The 20,798-nt window shown below is 38.1% G+C and overlaps 1 protein-coding gene across 2 annotated transcripts in view; it reads right to left on the bottom strand.

Moving 5' to 3' along the window:
• LOC141435986 (glutamate receptor ionotropic, kainate 2-like) overlaps positions 1 to 20,798 on the bottom strand; it is a 63,164-nt gene that overhangs the window by 35,913 nt on the left and 6,453 nt on the right. The window contains exons 10-17 of one of the 2 annotated variants that reach the window (XM_074098805.1): positions 18,998 to 19,162; positions 17,199 to 17,398; positions 16,592 to 16,793; positions 15,002 to 15,087; positions 12,796 to 12,889; positions 11,008 to 11,056; positions 9,723 to 9,838; positions 8,830 to 9,058 (exon numbers count right to left, since the gene is read on the bottom strand). In XM_074098805.1, coding sequence (XP_073954906.1) covers positions 9,011 to 9,058; positions 9,723 to 9,838; positions 11,008 to 11,056; positions 12,796 to 12,889; positions 15,002 to 15,087; positions 16,592 to 16,793; positions 17,199 to 17,398; positions 18,998 to 19,162 — 960 coding nt within the window. In that variant the 3' untranslated portion in view covers positions 8,830 to 9,010. Of the gene's footprint in view, positions 1 to 8,829; positions 9,059 to 9,722; positions 9,839 to 11,007; positions 11,057 to 12,795; positions 12,890 to 15,001; positions 15,088 to 16,591; positions 16,794 to 17,198; positions 17,399 to 18,997; positions 19,163 to 20,798 lie in introns of those variants that run through there. The other variant, XM_074098804.1, reaches the window with a different exon arrangement.

Here is a 20,798-nt window from a genome sequence, read left to right as displayed (position 1 = left end):
TGCCTGATATGACACCTGAGTTATGGCGGCATGGACGGCATTATGCAGAAGAGTCAAGTCAATAATAAAACTATCATTGTAATATTATGAACATTTTTAATTTGAATTATTTATAAAATATAATAAAATTCAATTCAATGAGTTAATGTCCCACGAAATATAATAATTTTATTCAATTTTTCTCTAGAAACATCAAAAGTGAATTTTTCATTGCCATATATTCTTAGTACTTACGCTGGCGACTCGATACAAGCGTTTTTCCCATAGATAAGACCAAGCTAGATCGATTTTTTTCATCCCCAGAAACCCTTCATACCAAATTATCGAAATCGGTAGAGCCGTTTCCGAGATCCATAAATATTATGTATGTTACTGGACAGTAACGGGTTCCTTTAAAAATTTGGAAAATAGCGCGCAGGCCGAGCAGCAGTGTTGGGTGTACTTAACTAGTATTTTGAAATGGGTCCATGTCATCATCATCATCATCATCAGCATCATCATCATAATCAGCATCATTATCAACATAGTTTACATTATCATCATCTACATCATCATCATCGTCATCATCATTACCAACCATCATCATCATCAAAATCATCATTATCACCATCACTATCAATCATCATCACTATCATCAGCAAATTATCAAATAACCATCATCATCACATCTAATCATACAATAATCATTCATCATCATAATCATCATCATCATCATCATCAGCATCATTATCAGCAACAATTACATCATCATTATCATCATCTACATCATCATCGTCGTCTTCATCATCTATATCATCATAATGGTCACAATCAACCAATATCATCATCATCATAAACATCATCATCATCATCATCATAAACATCATCATCATCATCATCATTATCATCATCACCACCATACATTATTATCACTATCATCATCATCATACCATCATCATCATTTTTGAGAAAAGCACTACACAAGTTCGACCAGTTAATCGCCATCCTGGCCTCGTATAGATGAAGTGTGTCTGACCGAGACTTGTTAGTATGACAAGTTTTAGCAATGCATTTGATGCATGGCCGCCGAAATTATGCGCTTTTGGCCAAAAGTGAAAAACATGCAAGATTCGAAGAGGTAAGGCACAGAATCGTTAGAAAACTGAATATTGGCTCCAAAATATGCTGCGACATAGAGCTTTCACAGATATAATATAAATAATATTACTCCAGAATACTACAAATTAGTAGATTTGCACTCATACTTGTAGTCTAATTTTCATAAATTGACCGCGTGTTTGCGTCTGGTGGCAACCTCAATATTTTCGTGGAGTTAAATAATTATACGGTATACTTTTTTGATAAATCAATTTATATTTTGATCAGTACAAAAAAAATCAAGTGGTGCATTCCGTGTTTTATTAAAAGCTTTACATTGAAAGCCCTAGGCCCTAGTGAAAAAGGGGTTAATTCTGCAGAAGTTGAACAGCTGATTTCGACTTAAACCCTTTACATATAAAATAGAAAATAGCTGTGTAATTTCTGCAGACTTAACCCCTTTTTCACTAGGGTCCCAGATTATCACTCACAACTCCAGTAACAAAACTTAGTAACCAACTAGGTATAGCATTTAAAAAAATGATTTTTAATGCTTTAGTAATTTCCTCAAGTCAAAAAATGAAAGCATGACTCCGTAAAAAAATATCCAACAATAAAAAGAAAATAGAAGGTTGAACTCACTGTATTCCGCATAAGGATTTATTACTTGTTTTTCCTTTTTATTGAAAGTTTTTATGCAGTCGGCTTATTAATTTTATTCACCATCTCGATCTTTATAACGTACTCTAAGAAGAGTGAGAAAGATCAGGAACTTCACCCACACCATTGAATTATAAATATATTTATTTTCCTTCACCGTAAAGTTCACGATAAATTAGGGCTATTTTATATTTTTTAATTGTCGTTGAATTTCTTAGAAAATATTTAGATGAAAAGTTCACTTTTAAATGTTTTCTAGATAAAAACTGAATAAATTATTATGTTTCGAGTGATATTCATCATCATCATCATGTCAGCCGAAAGACATCCACTGCTGGGCATAGGCCTCCCCCAAGGCTCTCCACTCAGACCGGTGTTGCGCTTCCCGCATCCACCGCGATCCCACGGGATATTGATCTCATTGAATCGGATTTTATTATATTTATAAATAATTAGTAGGATTAAATATAAAACATTGTTCATAGTACCTATTATTGACTTGATCACTTCTTGCATAATGCCGTCCATGCCGCCATGATTCAGCTGTCATATCAGGCACAATGCAGCACGAGCACGAACCAATTCTCGCTTTCCTTCCGAACTAACTAAAAGACTAACTTTCCGAATTTAAACTAGTCACCAAGTATATTTGCAACCTCGAAAAAGATTCCTTATTTGAACATACATCTTTTTGCTTTGAAGTAGAGCCACTTCTACAAGCTTTTATTTAGTTTCACCTGTCCCGATGTTTGTCATCAAATCTTGCCAATTAAATTTGATGCACTTTCCGGTTACCGACTGAGCTGAAATTTTGCATACACGTTTAAATCGCGTGACAATGCAATAATTTGGTGACATCTAGATAGCCCGGCGAGTATTGTCTCCGCAGGACGGAACTCTTCAACGGTAAATGGCATCGACTTGAAATGTGGCATGAAAATGTATCCCCCCCTATTCTAAAAACGGTTGTTCACAGAGAAAAAAGTTTAATACACCAAATATAGTTATTACCCGACTGCCCAAAAGAGGGTTATGTTTTTTAGACGGTAGGTTTTTAAAAACAGGACTCTTATTGACATAATTTTGACGCCACCAGATATTTTGTCCCCGGCCCCTTGGTAACGGACTAACTTTTGAGCCCCATACCTCGGTAAATTAGGAGTTTACTAAAATTCATTTTACAAAATATGCCTTTTGTTATCGTGTTTTTCACTATAACTTTAATAAAATAAGTAAAACCACAAAAAATATAGTTAAGTCATAAAAACCTACATTCTGACCTGGATTGCCGGTCAGAGTATAGGAATACTCTGGTCGGAATTTTATCATCATCATCATCATCCCAGCCTATATATGACCCACTGCAGGGCACAGGCCTCCTCTCGTAATCAGAGGGCTTGGGCAGTAGTTCCCATGCAGGCCCCAGTGCGGATTGGGAACTTCACACACACCGTTGAATTGCTTCGCAGGTTTGTGCGCAGGTTTTGTATTTTATAATAATTACTACCCGCGGAAAATTTCTTAACTCTTAAACCAGCCATTGATTGAAATTTCAAGATTATATCCCGATCCTATGGGATTATTGAGATATAAAGTAGCCTCTATGTTGTTTCAGATGTCTAACTATCAACATACCAAATTTTAAAAAAATCCTTCAAGCCGTTTTAGCGTGAAGAAGCAACAAACAAACACACACACGCACACACACAAACATACTCACAAACTTTCATATCGATAATATTATTACAAGTGGTATGCTTTATCCCCATTCCGTTCGAATATAAAAATTAAAAGTAAGTAGGTGCATAAAAAAAAACTCGTACCACAAAATAAGTAATTTTTCTGAGTGAACTTTATGGAAATTAGTTATGTCAAGGTTTAATTTTGTTGACACGTATTGATTTTAGAAACCAGATTTTTTCAAAGCAGTGACGCTATATGTATTATTCCAGGTATCCAACTATCCACATACTAATTAAATTAGGTTCTAACATCAGATCATAGATTTCTATGGTCTGAGGTACTACTCGTAACTAATCCCTAAAGCCGTTTTAGCATGAAACATACACACATACGGTATTATTCAAATACATACGCTCGAATAACATAACCAACTAAACAATTGCAAAATGGTCAAAATTGGTGTGATGTACTTTATGGATGGTCCGTACTCACAAACTTTGGCATTTGCTTCGCACGCGTAAGCCATCAGAACCGATAGTTGAACTGAATTCCAGGATTTTGACTAATTCATAAAATAACATTGCACATAAAATACCCACGGTCAATTTGTAATATGAATGAACTGAAACAATTACTTTGCTCACCCGCGACCTTATATGATAGCTACATTTATGCAAGACTAGCTTTTGCCCGCGGCTTCGCACGCGTGGAATTCGGTGATCGTGCGCCGTTCCCTCGGGAACTGAGCATTTCTCCGGGATAAAAAGTAGCCTATGTCACTCTTTGGCCCATAAACTATCTCTATGCCAAAAATCACATCGATCCATAGCTCTGTTTCGACGTGAAAGACGGACAAACATACAAATACACACAATTTCGTATTTATAATATTAGTATGGATGTGCATGTTCATGCGTTCTTCCACCTCCTCACTGTAAAAAAATATTGATATATGGGCCTATGCAAAGTAACACTGATTCAATAAATTCAATAAAAATTCGTATCGGCTGAAATTTTGGTATTTTATCCCGATCTCGTGGGTATATCGTGATAAGAAGGAGCTTTCACTTTACACGCCCAGCTATCTACATACCAAATTTCATCCCAATCAGTCGAGACCTTTTTTCATATAAGAGGGGAAACAAGTATTCGGGTCACCTGGTGGGAAGCAATCATCGCCGCTCATGGGCACCGGTAAAACGAGGGGTATCACAGGTGCGTTGCCGGCCCGTTGCGAGATTGATAGGCTAAGATCCCTAAGCTCTACCGCTCTGGGAATGCCGTCCCGGGAAGCTGGTTCCATAGTTTAGTCATGCGTGGGAAAATGTTCCGCTTGAAGCGGACAGTACTTGATTGCCAACCAATGGAAGAAGCTTTCAAATTTATAATATTACCTATATACTATATGTGTGAAGGATATTTATGTTTCACTTACGCAGAACTCGAATTAATGTTGGATCGTCATCCATTTTCCTTTTTTTGCACCATACTTCATTACGACTGCAACAACAAGCAGATTAGCCAGGTTATGTTTTCGAAATAACGCCACAATCTGCAATATGGTTTCCACGGTACTTACCTTTTGATTTCTCCGTGATAACGTTTCATTTGTCCCTGAACTCGTTTTCGATTTTTCCTGGGACCAGAGTAATGATGATTTTATAGTCTTTTTCGCGAAGTTCGTGGCTCCATAGTGCAATGCGAATTACAATTTAATTCTCTTGAAACTATAGCTTCATCGATAGCGAATTAGAAAATCGCAGTTTGACTTGACAGTTGAGATGTTTTTGTTTTTCTTTTTTTACTTTTACTGTACATATTCCAAATGACAACGTCAGTTCTCTTTATATTTTATCCAAAGAGTATTAGTACCTACAGAAATCATGATATTTTTTTTATGAGTAACAAAATAACATGATATTTACATCGATAATAACGATAGAGCTATATTTCCAAAAATTGAATTGAAATAATATGCTATTATGGCTTCCTACGGACATTTTAAGATACTCAAAAAACCATTAACACTTAGTGCTAGTGCTGCACTCTGACGGCAGAAAATTGCAGTGATATTCCTTATTTATAAGACGTACTATCGAACCCACGGAATCGTGACCCACTGTGGAACCTTTTCATAGAAAAAGTCATAGTGACATCGCATTGCTTGACAAGGGAATTTATTATGACACTTACTGTGAGAGCGTTCTACGGTGGGTCAGGAAGCAAATGGTTTGACTGTATATGCAATTTTCTATACTTATTTGTTAGTAGGTACGCACGGTCGGTGACGATCCACGAAAGGCTGCTGGTAGAAGCTGGGTGCGTCTAGCCGAGGACAAGGCGCAATGGCGCTCTTTGGGGGGCCTATGTCCCGCAGTGGACTGCTAGAGGCTGATGATGATGATGATGTAGTACGGTCGAGGACTTTAATTCATGAGCCACCGTGGAACCTTGTCATATGAAAAGTCATTACTGTTTTCCTTGTTAATTAATACGATGTCACTATGACGTTTACTGTGAAATGGTTCCATGGTGGCTCATAAATTTAAATAATTTATTGAATCAGGCGTTACTTTGCGGAGGTCCATATCAATGAACTAAAATAATTTCCTTGCTCACCCGCGACCTTACGATAGCTAAGCTTATGCAAAATATGCGTGTTCATGCAGTTCCTCCACCTCCACACTGTAAGAACACACACAAATCACACAAACCCATCTATCACCACCACCACACTACACTGACGCGTTTCGAACTCAACCAGATCTCATCTTCAGACACCACCATACACACCAGTTGTTATCTAACAACTGGTAGCATGGTGTACGGTTGTGTCACTCTGAAGATGAGCTCTGGTTGAGTTCGAAACGCGTCAGTGTAGTGTGGTGGTGGTGATAGATGGGTTTGTGTGTGTTCTTACAGTGTGGAGGTGGAGGAACTGCATGAACACGCATATTTTGCATAAGCTTAGCTATCGTAAGGTCGCGGGTGAGCAAGGAAATTATTTTAGTTCATTCATAAATTTAAGTCCTTGACCGTACGTGCAACGCAATTTTTTCTTTTCGAAAGAAATAATTCTTACGGAAATTAAAAAAATTGGCAACGCATTTGTTCTTTTCGCTTCAGTCTTTTGATCGAAGGGATTTGTACCGATGGCCAGCAAAAATATATAAAAAAAGGGCACGTGCTTCAAAATGGTTATTAATTATTATTTGATTTTGATCAGACAAATCAAACGAAAACTGACAGTGGCGCCTAGCTTCGAATTGACGGCGACTTGGCGAATTAGCCGCAACGCACACTACTACCGAGCCTTTGGCGTACGATACTGTCGCCGTCCACTCACATATTGACAAATATGAACTAAAATTATCATCTAGATTAAGCTATTAATCAAAAGCTTTCTTTACATAATTAAAGAATGCCGCAATAAAAGAACGAAATAAACGTTAAGAGATGTGATTTTAGTTTCAAATAATCTTTCAAGTGCACATGGTTGGAAAAATAAATTAGTATGGAAATCGTTCCACCTTAAAGTTTTGTCGGTCTGTTAGAACTGGCATTCAAATCTAGATTCTATTGGTAGCCGGACATGAGCCGCATTTTAGGTATGATATGAATTATTTATATTGTAGTCACTGCAATTTCTGGTATAAAAAATATCCTTGTAAGCTCAGCGACGATAAACTATTTGTGTACCAAATGTCATTTAAATCAGTTCAGCCATTTTAGCGTAAGTAAAAGTAACAAACATCCTAAAGCCTAGTTAGACCTGCAAGAAAATAGTGCAAATTACATTGCGGCGCTCGATTGACCACTGCACAATTTTCTTACTGGTCTAAACTGGGCTTTACATGGTAATATTCACGCGGATCTGAAAATAAAGGCCAGAAGTAAAAGTAGTTATGTATAGTTGTCGTGTTAGACAATAAAACCAACAAAAGTGTTTAATCAGGTATAATTTATTTACATTTAGCGATGTGGGCAACATTTCCTATTGGTTACTTCATAATTGTGCGTTTTTAAATTTAACAGTAAGGCTGCCTGTGCACTGTCTGAAGTGGAGCGAGGTAGCGGAGTGGTAATCGAGACAAAAAATCCACCCATATAATTGCACAAAAGCTCCGCTCCTCGTCACTGGATGAAGAGTTGGTACCTAGCTTAAAAATTCATAAAAAATCAGGAAGCAATGAAATTACTTTCATTAAGCACTAGCTGTTGCCGCGGCTTCATCTCCGTTGTAATTTTTCCAAATTTTCTCGTCCAATGGAGTGCCGAAAGTTTCTCGATGAGGGCTACGGTATAGATGTCGCTAGCGTCACAGCTTAAGTGGCTAAATAAGAAACAAACAAGCTGAAATATGAGGTGCATAGGAGAAGTTCGTGTCTGTACCGTTGACCAGCAGTGGTGTAGCGGTATAGCACGCGGTACGGAATACCGAGGACCTGGGTTCGATTCCCAGTGCTGGTCTTATTTTTCTGGTTTTTCTGTGCATCTTTATTTCAGTTTGTGTTTTCAATTTAGGTTTTACGGGATGACCGTAAAAGTAAAAATTTGGAATTGAAATAAAAAATAAAAAAGATTCCAAAAAACCAATCTTAATTTCATAAATCTGTCCAGCCATTCCCGAGTTTTGCGCTTAGCAACACATTTTATGATTATTCTTTATTTATAAATAGAAGAAAGAAGATTAGTTTCTCGCTCCGCTCCGTTGTCTAACTTCGCGCCTCCGCAACTCCGCTCCACATTACTTTTTCGCTTCGCTCCGCTATCTAGCTCCGCAATCCGCAACTATAGACAGGCATACCCCCGCATCCGCATTACCCCTCTCTCCGCTTCACTGCCTCGCTCCGCTCCAGTGAACAGCCAGCCTTACACGGCGCGGTTAAGCGCTCGGTTGTTTTATACGATAAACGCTGCGTTAAACGCAATGCGTTTGACGCACATTATTTTGCAGTAGATAATCTAATTACCAAACCTTGTCTTACGCGGTGAGCGCAGCGGCAAATGCACGTTTGGTAATTAGATTGCGTAGATTGTGATTGGTTGGATTTGATGTGCGTTTATCGCATAAAACAACCGAGTGCTTTAGGCCTTGATATTAACACTAGCAGACAGCGGGTCAGAAGCGGAGCGGCAAGCATGTTCTATGTTTATTATACGCTGCAAGCGCCCAGTCCGCGACCTAAGAAACTTTAGGAGTCGTTTACTTGACCACGCGCAGGCGTTGCTGGGTCCCTTTGCCGCGCATGCCGTGCCAGCCGCAAGCTAGCATTGTGCATGGACGATCGTCTTCTCGATCGAACTCCGCTTGATTGAAACGACGCCGATCGCAAACGCGAATCTATTCTTTCCTCCTCCTCTAAAGGCTCAGATTGATAGACTCCGGCTTAGGTGTAGGTGCGGAGGAGCGGACCTTGAACCGGCTTTTCTGATTGATCGAAATGGAATACGAAGCGGAGCTCTTCGTAAAGTCGACGCCAGTATGAAGCTGTTGGGTCCCGTGAACTGCGCCTCGCGGCAACCATCAGGTCTGCTAGCGAGATGAACAAACCGAGAACACATCCAGTTCCCAGCACAACGAATAAACCTAGAAGTTCCTCATTTTCAATTTTTCATTCGCTGGCTGTTCTTCCGCCTGAAAAGATAAAAGATTGTGTAAAGGTAGCCATAGACAAGGTAGGTAATGCGAACTGCTAAGGAATTGGAATGAATGTTCCACCCTGGTATTGTATTATAAAAGCGAGATGACTTTACCGTTTTTAAAGAAGCGTTACTCGTAGCACAGCAGTATACATATTGAATAAATATAATCATAAGTCAATCTATGATTATGTTCATAGTTTGAGTGCAGACACCTGTAGATAATAGATTAACAAAGTATGCTTCATCATAATCAGTCATACATAAAGACTCTATATGCTTGGTGAATGCAGTGTCACTTATTTTATAAAAACTATTAAAATATTTGACAAATGTGGCATTATTTTATTAGTAATTTTTATGTTATTAATTCACTATACCTATCAAAAGTACATTTATAAAAATACTAGCTTTTGCCCGCGGCTCCGCCCGCGTGGTATTCGGTTATCGCGCGCTGTTCCCTCGGAAACTGTGCATTTTCCCGGGATAAAAGTAGCCTTTGTCACTCTCGGGCCCATAAACTATCTCTATGCCAAAAATCACATCGATTCGTCGCTCCGTTACGGCGTGAAAGACGGACAAACACACAAACATACAAACACACTTTCGCATTTGTAATATTAATATATATAGTATGGATAAGAAAAAGCTGTACAAACATCGCAACCACCACCACCATTCATCTCTCTCCACCAACGGTGCTTCATGATCCTCAACTCGCCCGCTTCTTGTAGGTTCAATAGTGCTAAGTTCAACGCTTGACGATACGATGAATCTAAAATCCAAATAAAAAAATTATACCTAAGTACAGGTTGATTCACAAGAGCTGGCACGAATGGATTGAATGAAAGTACTAAAGTCGCTCGCTAATCCTGCCGTGAAGGTGAAATTACTGGCACTTTAGGTATCCCATCTTAGGCCTCTAGGTTGGCAACGTATCTGCAATACCCCTGGTGTTGCAGATGTTTTATGGGCGGTGGTGATCTCTTACCATCAGGAGACCCACTTGCTCGTTTGCCATCCAGTCGAAAAAAAAAGTACCTACCTAAACACGGATTTTTAATTCCATGGAAAAAATGTAAACAAAGGTGTTGCTGTTAGCAAAATACATTAGCAGAATTCAAGATTTGTTCTTTCCAAATTTTCCAGAAATAGACTTCCTATTAAAAAACTGTATTTCATAATCAAGATAAAATATTTTAATTTACTTATGGGAATCATTATTTTGAGATTTACACTTTGATAGGTATATTAATTTACAAAGATAATACTGTTTTCGTATGCATAATTTTTATTGTCCTGTTGTTACACCCGGGTTTTTAAGCTGTGGGCCGCTTGACGCGAGACATCACTCAATGCACTAACATTCGAGACTGAATTCGTAATCGTTTTCCAGTGACTCTTGTTCTGTTATTTTTTTCATTGTTGTTATGTTTTTATTGTAGTTAGTTGTTCATTGTTACGTTTTACATGTGTACGGGCTCATCTGTGTGTTACTTTGATGTGTTACCTATTTGAATACACTTCAACAGATGTGAAAATGTTATGCACTTGTCATTTTCCTACAAAAATGTCTAAGTGACATTACTTTCATTTAAGCCATTCGTGCCAACTCTTGACGAGTGTAAAACGAGCCGACACACGAGTTTCATAATAACACCACACGAATTTCTTAATGCGTAATTATGTAAAATTCGATTCACTCAAGAAGTTAATAATTATATTTGGTATGTTAGGTATAGTATAAGGTTAGGTTTCTATTTATTTTTATCTATTAAAATGTTCTTGTTGTGTAAATCGAATTAAATCAAATGTAATATTATACCAAATGTTAAAATTTTATCAAAACTTATACTTTTACACACCCAGAAAACAGACATATGGAATTGTTTAGGAATTAATTAATTTTATTTAAAGTGTGAAATAAATATAAATAGCGCATACTTTTTGCCATAGCGATGCCGTATCCCTTACTGTCAATCAAACCGCCCATCTGTAACAAAATTATAATCATTCGAATGTAAACGAAACCAAATAAAAATACAGATCTCTGACCATAGGCTTTTAATCCAAGGTTCAATTTTACGACATATTATATATTCGTAGGATTTTACTCACACAAATAAGCTACTTTCGTTGTGTAAATAAGCTAATTTTCAAATAACTTGAATTTAGATAATTTATTGATCCTTAAAGTTGAATATTGACTACTAAGCTTGAGGTCCCTGGTTCGATTCCCGGCCGGGCAGATATTTGTATGAATACCTAATACGAATGTTTGTTCTCGGGTCTTGGATGTTTAATATGTATTTATCTATATAAGTATGTTTCTCCGTTGCCTAGTATCCATAGGTTTGCTTAGTTTGGGACTATTGGTCAATTGGTGTCTAGTGCCCCATGATATTTATTTTATTTATTTATTTAATATCTGACATAGCGTTGTTATCGCATTCTCCTGGTATTATTATTATTATTCCCTTGATGACGGCCTTAAGGCTTGGGCCAATGACAGTTACGATGACAGGGTTGCGGTTTATTCTGCAGAACGCCAACAGTCTCCTGGTACCTAGGTAGCCTTTAAATAATTTGACTTTTATTTGATATCTCTTTAAGATAAACATTAATCAAGCAAAAAATACATTTAATTCGTATGAAAGAAATAAAATCAACAATGGACATGTTTTTAAAACGTTTCAGAACAAAAGTAGCTCAGTTATGCGAGTAGGATCGAACCTTTGCATATAGCCCCATGGTCAGAGAACTCAGACACCCTGTATATAATATACACGGTGTCTTGTAAGCAGGGGTTATCTTAAAGCCGAGTTTAGACTTGCAAGAAAAATGGTGCAAGTTGCATTACATCGCGGCGCTCGATTGACCATTACAAACTCGTTGGCTTTACGGCCTCGCAGTGTAATGCAACTTGCACGATTTTTCTTACAAGTCTAAACTCGGCTTAAGCTCCATTTAGGCAATGGGAGAACATGCATGCAAGTTTCACTATATTGCGGTATTTGTTTGATCAACTGAATTCATTGTCCCTCAATAGTCTGCGATGTAATGCAACTTGCATGCAAGTCCATGCATGGTCTACATGGGGCTTGAGGGCTTTATCGTGCCCTAAGTGGGCATCTTGGAAAAATTTAGCTTTAACAAAAATCGCGTGTATTTCTAAATATCTCAGGTTTTGCTATTTATGGTCCAGACCCAATTGTAAGATCTTCGGAGTTTCAATACCAGAAAAAGCACTTTTGAAACACACTTTGAGTAAAGTAAGAATTTTATTTTAAAAGATATTATTTTATTAATAAGGTTTTTGAATAAAACAATACTAGTATAATATTTTTATTCTTTGTGCGGTTTTTTTTAATTCAAAAGTATATATAAATATCAATTCCTTGTATCTATTTTAAATAGATACAAAAAAATATTAAAACACACAAGACACAAGCCCATTATTTCAAATTACATTTGAAATTTATCACGAGCTTTACGACGAAGGAAAACATTGTGAGAAAACTTGCACAACCTTGCGAAGCAATTCAATGGTGTGTGTGAAGTTCCCAATCCACAATTGGCTCGTTTGGGAACTTCGACCCAAGCCCTCTCGTTCTGAGAGGAGGCCTGTGCCCAGCAGTGGGATATATATAGGTAGGTAATGATAGCACGATTTTCCAGCTTTAATTAATCGTTTTTTTAAGTAGTGGAAACGACCATAAAAATTTTACTAACCTGTGTAAGATTGCAGTTCCGCTCTATTTCATATTCTATTGACGTAGATTCCATCAAAAATGCAAATTTTCCTTCTGATGGATCTTGGTTCACTCTGAAAACAAAACACACGATATTATTAATAATCAGCTATAGCCTATAATATATGTTTTTCAGACGGGAGTGGAGGAAAGGTGAAGAAACTTTTGACCAGCAGTAGATCATTAGAGGTGAGACGTACTAGGCAAAACGCGGACTGAGTCTTGCGAGTACGCGTCCACAAAAAGACTAGATCCAAAAACTAGGTCCACGAGTATCTACGAGTAGGTACTTAACTCATTGACTCATTGCGTAAACAAAATGATTCCCGTAAATGCGCTCCCGTGATTGCGTATAAACCGTACTAGTTTTAGTAGTTTTACGAATATCGAACTACCGAATTCTCTTTCTCTTCTTCACACTTCATATTTGTTTTTAATTTTAACTTATACTAAATACCGACTAAAAACTTCCCTACATACTTTATACAGGCCAAGACTGTCTGCAATTTTTATAAATTTTTCAATAAAAAAGTGTACATAAATGCTTGTTTTCAAGTTGGCGGAACGTTGTCAGCCGCCGTACTCCTAAATACTCGTACGCTAAAAGAATCGCGGGCGGGAACGCGTACTCACGCGTCCAAGCCAAAACCTATTCCAGTAAATACGTCTCACCTCTATAGATCATATTATAGGTACCTACGACAAAACACAGGCTTAGCGTAGGATGCAGCCTATGTACATACGGTCAAAGACTAATACATGAGCCACCATGGAACCTTTATCAAAGGAAAAGTCATTACGATTTTCCTTGTTAATTAATGCGATGTCACTATGACGTTTACTGTGAAATGCTTCCATGATGGCTCATAAATTTAAAGTCGTCAGAACGTACATAATCAAATAATATATTTTTTTAAGTATACGGCTTAGAAAACTTCTGTTTTTTTCGTGTTTCGTACAGTCACCTGCATTTCGTACAATAATCTGCCACAGCGGAGCGTGCAGAAATAATTTATTGAATCAGGCGTTACTTTGCAGAGGTGACCTTATGATAGCTACATTTGTGCAAGATATGCGTGTTCATAGATGTAACATCTGGTAGCATGGTGTACGGTTGTGTTGCTCTGAAGATGAGCTCTGGTTGAGTTCGAATCGCGTCAGTGTAGTGTGGTGGTGATGATATATGGGTTTGTGTGATTTGTGTGTTTGTAGTGTGGAGGTGGAGGAACTGTAATGAACATGCATATCTTGCATAAATGTAGCTATCATGAGGTCGCGGATGAGCAGTTGTTGTTTTGGTTCGTGCAAAAATATCTGACACGTCCTACCGCGGCCCTAGACATAGAGTTGTATCAGGTATTTATCCGTTCCGTTCCGTGAGTCACAGATCTGGCTGAAAATCTGGCAGTTTCACTTTCGCGGGGACACACAAAATTGTGTATATGTATTTACTATTTTCATGTGTTATTCTGTATTTTTTTTTAATTTGTGTAAATTTTGCTGTATATGTGTGTCTTCTGTGTTAGTGAGTAAATATCCTCTTTTTTTCTTTCTTTCTTTCTTTCTTTCTTTATTTTGAACGCTTTGTTGTGTAAAATATCAGTGCTGGTAACTAAAATGATATGACATTAAATTAAATTCTAACAATCAATTCAAAAAAGAAAACTCTTGATTACCAATTGCCGTAAATTACGGCCTATATAAGCTGCTATAAGCCGAAATACGACACCCGTCTAACCTGGAAACCTTATGTAGGATAGGTACCTACTCACACGGGTCATCTCACAATTATTATAACATAACCATAAAAAACTATTTTTTAATACAAGCTTTTTCTGCTGATTGCACTTTTTGTTGACTGTACTTGCATTGTCACCCAAACTACATTTGCTTACCAAATTTCAAGTCGATGCTATTAAAAGTTGAAGAGTTCCGTCCTGCGGAGACGTGACACGCGATTTACATAAGTAAGTTAAGTACCTATTCTAAATTTCAAGTCAATCTGACTACTGGAAGTTGGTCAAATTTAACTTGCAAGATTTGATTACAGACAGACAGACAGGCATACAGACAGACAGGCAACGGGATAGGTGAAACTAAATAAAAGCTTGTAATAAATCAGACGTGTCTTAGAGCTTCAATATATTCTTAAATGGAACTGTAAAAGAAACAGGACTTAAACCTACCTGTCAATACCAGCTGGGTTACCACTCGGCATATCCCACTTTTGCATTTTCTCAAACATTTCCTTGAATAGGCCTTCTTGGGAATGCTGAAATAATCAAAATGCCTATATTATTGCTTTACTACTTAGATAAACGTAACTAGGTGAAACATTTCTTCATTCTTCACCCAGGTCGCCGTAAAAAGCCATCGAACATTACTGGTAGGAGTGAAATTATTTCCTAACTATTTATTCCTGCTACTACGAGATTTGAAAATCGAAGTTCAACTCATTCCGTCCCTCTGACAATTATCTTATACGAGCAATTCTTGTATAGGTATATGCCGGCGGCCGATCGTAAAATCCGCCAGATCACGACGAGCGAAGCGAGGAGTGGTTAGTATTAATTGTGATTACGACGCCAGAACCGATATGGCGGCGTTTCATGATAAGCCTAGGAATTTCATGATCTGCCTAAACGTCACTAGGCAAATCGTTAAATGGTGAGTTTTGAACGATATGGCGGATGTCCCTTAGCCAATTCATGAAATGGTGGCATTTCACGATATGCCTAGGAATTTCGTGATCTGGCGGATTTTACAATCGGCCGCCGACATATATATAAACATATTCGGGGATCTCGAAAATGGTTTCAACGATTTAGATGAAATTTGGTATGTAGGGGTTTTTGGGGACGAAAAATCGATCTAACTGCTTGGTCTTATCCCTGGGAAAACAATTGTTACCGAGTTTTAGCCCGAGCAAAGCTCGGTCGCCCAGATACTACTATTTAATACGAGAGTGAGAGGGACGGTACGATACAAACTTCGATTTTCAAATTTCGGAGGAGGCCCCTGGCGCTTGGCCTTCACTTCAAGAATTAATTAATTGTTCTTCCAACTCCTCTCCTCCACCTCTTTCCCTCAGGACACTCCTCCTTGCTTCGCCCGTACCCAATTTTCGGGAACTTAAATTTATTGATCAATTACATTTTTGAAATTTCTTTGAAGTAGGAAATATTTGCCCCCTTCCAGTGCTGGTTATATAAGACGCTAACACGGGGAATAAGGTAGTGTTTCAGCGTTAGTCAAATCTGTGATGAACGATCAGTTTTTAAAAAATAATTCATTATTTGAATGTAAATTAAGGAATGTGTCATTCATTTTTCTCAAAAGTGTGTACTTAAATGCACATGGAATAAAAAAAACACGAAATATTTATACAAGGAAGTTGGTGTTAATTTAATCTACTACTACCCTATCTACAACCTTCAGTGTTTAGAATTCCCTGACACATGATTAGATTTTCTAAGGGACCGAACTAAGTAGGTATCTGGATTTATTTATTTATTTTATTTGTATTCGACTGGATGGCAAACGAGCAAGTGGGTCTCCTGATGCTTAGTGATTTTGTAGTTTTATGGTTGCTTGTTTTTTCTCGAATTTGTAGTTAACTAAAACGGACTCTCTCGGACTTTCTTGGCCGCTCTCGCTGAAGCTCAGGCGGCAAACCACCTCGGGCTTTATGGCTCTCTTTGGTTCCTCGTTAAGAAAAATACTATAAAATTCAGAAGTGCAAAATAAATAAAGTAACATTACTATCAGATGTTTACCTGTAGAAATTTGTAAGTTGAGCCCCCTACTTTGGCACCATATGTGATCCCTAGTTTATTGGTAGCAAGCTCAGCGACATTTGTAAAATCTTCGTTGTTGCTCTTCTTGGCAAGCAGCGTTGCTAGATTGGCAGTGTAAGAGCTGGTGATGACCAGAGCAAATATCCACCATGCGCTTGCTACTGCACGCGAACCGTAGGCACTGTGATAAAAATACAGGTACATTGATATTTTTTTCACTTCTCATTCTCATAAACTTCGTATTTAGCTGGATTTAGACGATGTAAACTTTATATGCGCTAGTGCTTAAAGTAAAATCTTCGTAAGACCAAGACCAAGGCAATCATGTATACCAATAGCAATATGCATGAAAAATAAAAGGTACCTAGTAAGTGAATAATTGTCTCCACTGTTGCTATTTAATATCCACGCAATCGAAGTCAAAAAAAGAATGTAAAACTCGTGCATCAAACCCATTTTCCCCTCGACGTGTCTATCCACCCTCGCACGCACCGGCTCAGGTGGCTATATGAAAGCTCACTTTATGCTCATGTCGTACAACCTACTATTTCTTTAGATAGATTGTAAAATAATTCCGAGTACTCACACAGGAGCAATTTCAGATCCCTGACACAGTATAGCGCCGAGGGTGAACCACAGTGCGTTGGCTAGTGTGAACTGGTTCTCCAATGCGTCAGGTTCTTCTATGCAAGGGTAGGGGTTCTGCCACTCTTCTGGGCACAAGCGTCCAATCACGTACAGCACCAGAGAAGTCCCGACGTATGCTAACCCTAAACAAAACCAAACCTACGCAAACAACAGTAAGTATTGTTATCATTACATTAGTTTTCTTTTATTTTTTCTTATGTCTAGTGACTACGATATATTCTCTCGTTTGTTCTGAAGCTAGCATGCATTTTACCAAGGTTTTATTATGACAGCGACGCTAATGTGCGTCATAGTGAATTCACTAAGGGTATGGGCGCACGAGAAACTTTTGTCTCCGCGACTATTTTGTCTCACACATGAAGTCTATGGGTTAGTATGGAAGTGCGCACACATAGCGACGCGACTACCCATAGATTTGATGTGAGAGACAAAATAGTCGCGGAGACAATAGTCGCTCGTGCGCGCATGCCTAAAAAACCATATTTGCGTCGCTGTCAGTTCAGTACCGATGTACCGCAGTACAACTTTGCAGTGATTACAGCCTAAACAATAGAAAAGAACAAGAAGCATTCAAGCCTTACCATTTAGCCGGTTATTTTAACACGATATTTTTAGGGTTCAGTACCGGAAAAATAAAAACTGAAACCATCTAATTGTTGTCCGTCTGTCTGTCAAGTTCTTTTTCTCGGGAAAGCGGGAAGGTATCAAGTTGAAATTAACTCCTAATACTTATGCCTGCGGAACCTTGAAGATTATATTGAAAACCGGCCAAGAGCGTGTCGGACACGCCCGAAATAGGGTTCTGTAGCTATTAATAAAAATTAAGTTATATTTTTCTAAGGATTTCGTATTTTATACGAAATACTCCAAGTTTAGGTATATTTTATACCTTAGGCTGCTATAATTTACTCTTAAACTACTAATAATTGTCAAGAAAACTTAACCGTTAGGAGGAGGGGGGGGACGCTCGGTTTTAATGAAAATTTTGCACCTTAAAGTTGCATACAAATCACTAAATTGAAAAATCGTTTTAGCAACCCCTAATGGTAAATGCCTATCCAACGATACACCACACTACAAGATAGGATGAGAAAAAAATCACCCCCACTTTACGTCTATTGGAGGTATACTAAAAAAAATATTTAATTTTTTTATTGTACTATTTTGTCGGCATAGTTTACATACCTATATATTCGTGCAAAATTACAGCTTTGTAGCATTGATAGTCCCTGAGCAAAGGCGCGGACGGACAGACAGACAGACAGACATGGCGAAACTATAAAGGTTCCGTTTTTTCCATTTTGGCTACGGAACCCTAAAAAGTTGTCTGATTCTGACTTGGTAGTTATACATCGGAAGATAGTTAGCGAGTTTATAAAAAAAGCCGTGGTGGCCGAGTGGTTTGACCTATGGCCTCTCAAGCAGAGGATCGTGGGTTCAAACCCCAGCTGGCACCTCTGAATTTTTCGAAATTCATGTGCCAAATTACATTCGAAATTTACCACGAACTTCATAGTGAAGGAAAACATCGTGAGGAAACCTGCACAAACCTGCGAACCAATTCAATGGTGTGTGTGAAGTTCCTAATCCGCACTGGGCCCGCGTGGCAACTACGGCCCAAGCCCTCTCATTCTGAGAGGAGGCCTGTGCCCAGCAGTGGGACGTTTATAAGCTGGGATGATGATGATGAGTTAGCGAGTTATTCACTGGTAAAAGCTGCGGGTAGAAAATACTCACTCCTGTTGAGAAGGGCAGCATGAAAGCAAACATCTTAGGGACCGGTGCTGTTGGTTTGCGGTACAGTATACTGATTCCAAGATTCATGAAGGGGGTAGTGAAATCAACCTTCTGCTCACGTTCCGCCGTAATGGTGAGATCAGTTATCGCGAAGAGCGGCTCACTCTACAACAAAACCACTTACTGCTACCGTCAAGGGCACAAATATCTATACAGCCATAGCGTCAAATATATGTATATGTAAAAAAAACCGATTCGTAAAATCCGCCTGAGTCACGAAACATTACTTGGCCAGGCATATTGATTTTAGATACGAATTTTCAAAGTGTAAAAATATGATTGCGCGGCGTTAAATGATATGACTAGGAATTTCATGATCTGCCTAAACTGGTCAAATCATGAAATGTCGGCGTTTCATGATATGCCTAGGAATTTCAAAATCTGCCTAAACGTCAAAATCGTTAAACGGTGAGTTTAGAACGATATGGCGGTCCCTTAACCAATTCATGAAATTGCGCCATTTCACGATATGCCTAGGAATTTCGTGATCTGGCGGTTTTCACGATCGGCCGCCGACATATACATCGACCTTATGTTTAGTGGCAGAAGGTGTATGCCCTTGACTGTACAAAAGAAGCACTATGTATGGAAACGTAACTGTAAATCTCAGTTTAGACAAGCGTGAAAAATAAGTTTGGTAAAAATCACATTTTTAAGCTGACTGTACTTTTTGTCGACTTTACTTGCATTGTCACCCAAACTATGTTGGCATACCAAATTCCAAGTTGATGCCATTAACCCTTAAAGAGTTCCGTCCTGCGGAGACAATCCTGACCGGACTACTAGGATGTCACTACCAGATTATTGTATTGTCACACAATTTACATAAGTGTGCCAAATTTCAAGTCAATCCGACTACTGGAAGTTAGTCGAATTTAACTTGCAAATTTTGACTACAGACAGACAGACAGACAGACAGACAGTTACATTAAATGGCGCGACCAAAATAGAACAAGTTTTATGGTCAATCAAACGCTGTGGAACGTAATACAACATGCACGATTTCAAAGTTCAATATCTCAAAATCTGTGTGTCTGTCTGTGGCGCCATAGCTCTTTAACGGGTGAACCGATTTGAATGCGGGTTTTTTATTTGAAAGCAGGGTTTCTAGCAATGATTCTTAGACATGTTTTATTAAAATCGGATCAGCCGTTTTTGAGATATTGAACTATGAAGTCACAATGTCGGGTGTTTTCCAACTTTTCGTTGGTTAGGTTAAGTTATAATGATATACAAAATTATTCTTATTACCATTAATATTAGGAATATAAAATTTTAAGTAATTCGATGTCCGAGTTATCAACATAGCATAAACATGCTTTAGATCTTTTAAATGTGTATGCCTAGTGTATGCCCCAAAATTAATAGGATAACGAGTCGTATGCCATTGAACGTTATGCCAAACATTCTCGGCCAAAAATATTTAGGACAATCAAGCAATCAACATTATGCAATACGACAGGCAATAAACTGGGCTTGACAAGCCTTTGCACGTGCACGTAGATGTCAGAAACGGTTTACTAATGTTTCGGCGAATAACGTTTGGCAACCTGTTTCATTTCGCAACTTTTTATTTCCTAACTGTTTAATATTTCTGAAACTGTTAATATTTCAGGATTTTTATAAAACTAACCTAACCTAACCTAAAGGGTTCTTTCTACACGATTGCCCTAAAATAAATCCTGAAATATTTACAGTTTTAGAGTTTGCGAAATGAAATGTTGCGAAATGAAACAGGTTG

Source organism: Choristoneura fumiferana, chromosome 16 (genome assembly GCF_025370935.1).
Source record: "Choristoneura fumiferana chromosome 16, NRCan_CFum_1, whole genome shotgun sequence".
Classification (NCBI taxonomy): Eukaryota; Metazoa; Arthropoda; class Insecta; order Lepidoptera; family Tortricidae; genus Choristoneura; species Choristoneura fumiferana.
This window is presented reverse-complemented; position numbering and strand designations above follow the sequence as displayed.